The sequence below is a fragment of the Cajanus cajan genome, chromosome 11, assembly GCF_000230855.2.
Source record: "Cajanus cajan strain Asha chromosome 11, NIPB_CcT2T_4, whole genome shotgun sequence".
NCBI classification, from domain to species: Eukaryota; Viridiplantae; Streptophyta; class Magnoliopsida; order Fabales; family Fabaceae; genus Cajanus; species Cajanus cajan.
The window spans coordinates 4,624,341-4,625,867 of NC_138527.1; the positions used below are offsets into that span (position 1 = coordinate 4,624,341).

Consider the following 1,527-nt stretch of genomic DNA (forward strand, 5'->3'; position numbering starts at 1 on the left):
GGTAAGGCTATGGGGGTTTCTTACAATGGGGATGAAAAGGTTGTAATCAAGAAAATTGAAGAAATGGAGGAGAGAGATCAAACAAACAGAGTTACTAAGAGGGGTCAAATTGAGATGGGGAAGTCAATAGGTTATATATGAAGATTATCTCTTTCAACATTAGAGGTCTGGGTGGGAGGGTGAAGTGGCGTAGTATTTGAAGGATGGGAATTAAAGAGAAAGTCGACGTATTATGTCTTCATGAAACAAAAAGGGAAGAAATCTCAGAGAAAGATTGTCAAGGTTTGTGGGGTGGAAGGGGGGAGAGGGATATTGACTGGAAGATGACCCCTGCAGTCAACAAGGTAGGGGGATTATTATGCGTTTGGTGTAAAGAGAAACTAAAGGTTAGTGATTCTTTTCAAGGATCTCGATTCTTGGGGCTGGTGGGAATTTGGAGGCAAAATAGAAGTGAGATTGTAATTGTTAATATATATGCACCTTGTGATCCTACCAAAAAGAAAAACCTGTGGGGGGAACTAAAGGAAATAAGAGAACAAAGTAATATAAAGGTGTGGTGTGTGGTGGGGGATTTCAACTGTGTACGAAAGGCATCAGAAAGAGTGGGGGTGAGGGCGATTAATGATAGAAGGGATACAACGGTAGTTAGAGATTTTAACAAGTTTATTAGTGATATGGATGTTGTTGATATTCCTCTCAGTGGTAGGTCTTTTACATGGTACAGGCCAAATGGGAGTGCTAAAAGTCAGATCGACAGAATTCTAGTGTCTAGGGAATGGTTTGATATTTGGCCTGGAAGTTCTCAAGTGGTACTGAATAAGAGTATTTTTGATAGTTTCCCAATTATGGTGAGACAAGCAGAAATTGACTGGGGACCCAAACCCTTCAAAGTCTTTGATCATTGGATGCAAGAGAAGGACTTCCGTAGGTTTGTGATAGAGTCTTGGAATGGGACGTAGGTTCAAGGGTGGGGAGCATATGTGATGAAAGAGAAACTGAAACAGCTAAAAAGCAAATTAAGAGAGTGGCATGCACGGTGGACGGATGATCCTAAGTCAAGCCAGAATATTATTGAGGAAAGGTTAAATGAATTGGATAAAAAGGAAGAAACAAGTGGTTTAACTACATAGGAAGAACAAAAGAAGAGAGAACTACAACAAAAATTATGGACAGTGGCAAGTAGAAATAATGAGTCACTTTTGGCACAAAAAGCTAGAGTTTCATGGCTAAAACAGGGGGACAAGAATTCCAGGTTTTTTCATACAATTGTCAATTGGAGAAGGAAGAAAAATGAAATTAGGGGTCTATTCGTGGATGGTGTTTGGGTGGATAATCCAATTATGGTCAAAGCCCAAGCAAAGGATTTCTTTTACAACAGATACCTGGAGCAGTAGTGGGAAAGGCCTTACTTAGAGGGGGTTCAATTTAGACAAATTTCATCTATGGAGAATAGCCAATTGATTTATATATACTATAAACCTAAAGGAAATCAAAGCGGCGGTTTGGGATTGTGGTAGTGAGAAAAGC

General features: G+C 39.8%; 1 protein-coding gene across 1 annotated transcript; it reads left to right on the forward strand.

The window, feature by feature from the left end:
- Nucleotides 1-203: 203 nt before the first annotated feature.
- LOC109818715 (uncharacterized) lies at nucleotides 204-959 on the forward strand. The gene has a single exon (XM_020384243.1). The coding sequence runs from the start codon at nucleotides 204-206 to the stop codon at nucleotides 957-959; it is 756 nt and encodes a 251-aa protein (XP_020239832.1).
- The last annotated feature ends 568 nt before the right edge of the window (nucleotides 960-1,527 follow it).

What these genes read in the sequence shown, in the direction of transcription:
- LOC109818715 (XM_020384243.1), top strand. Translation starts at nt 204, where the DNA reads ATGGGAATTAAAGAGAAAGTCGACGTATTATGTCTTCATGAAACAAAA.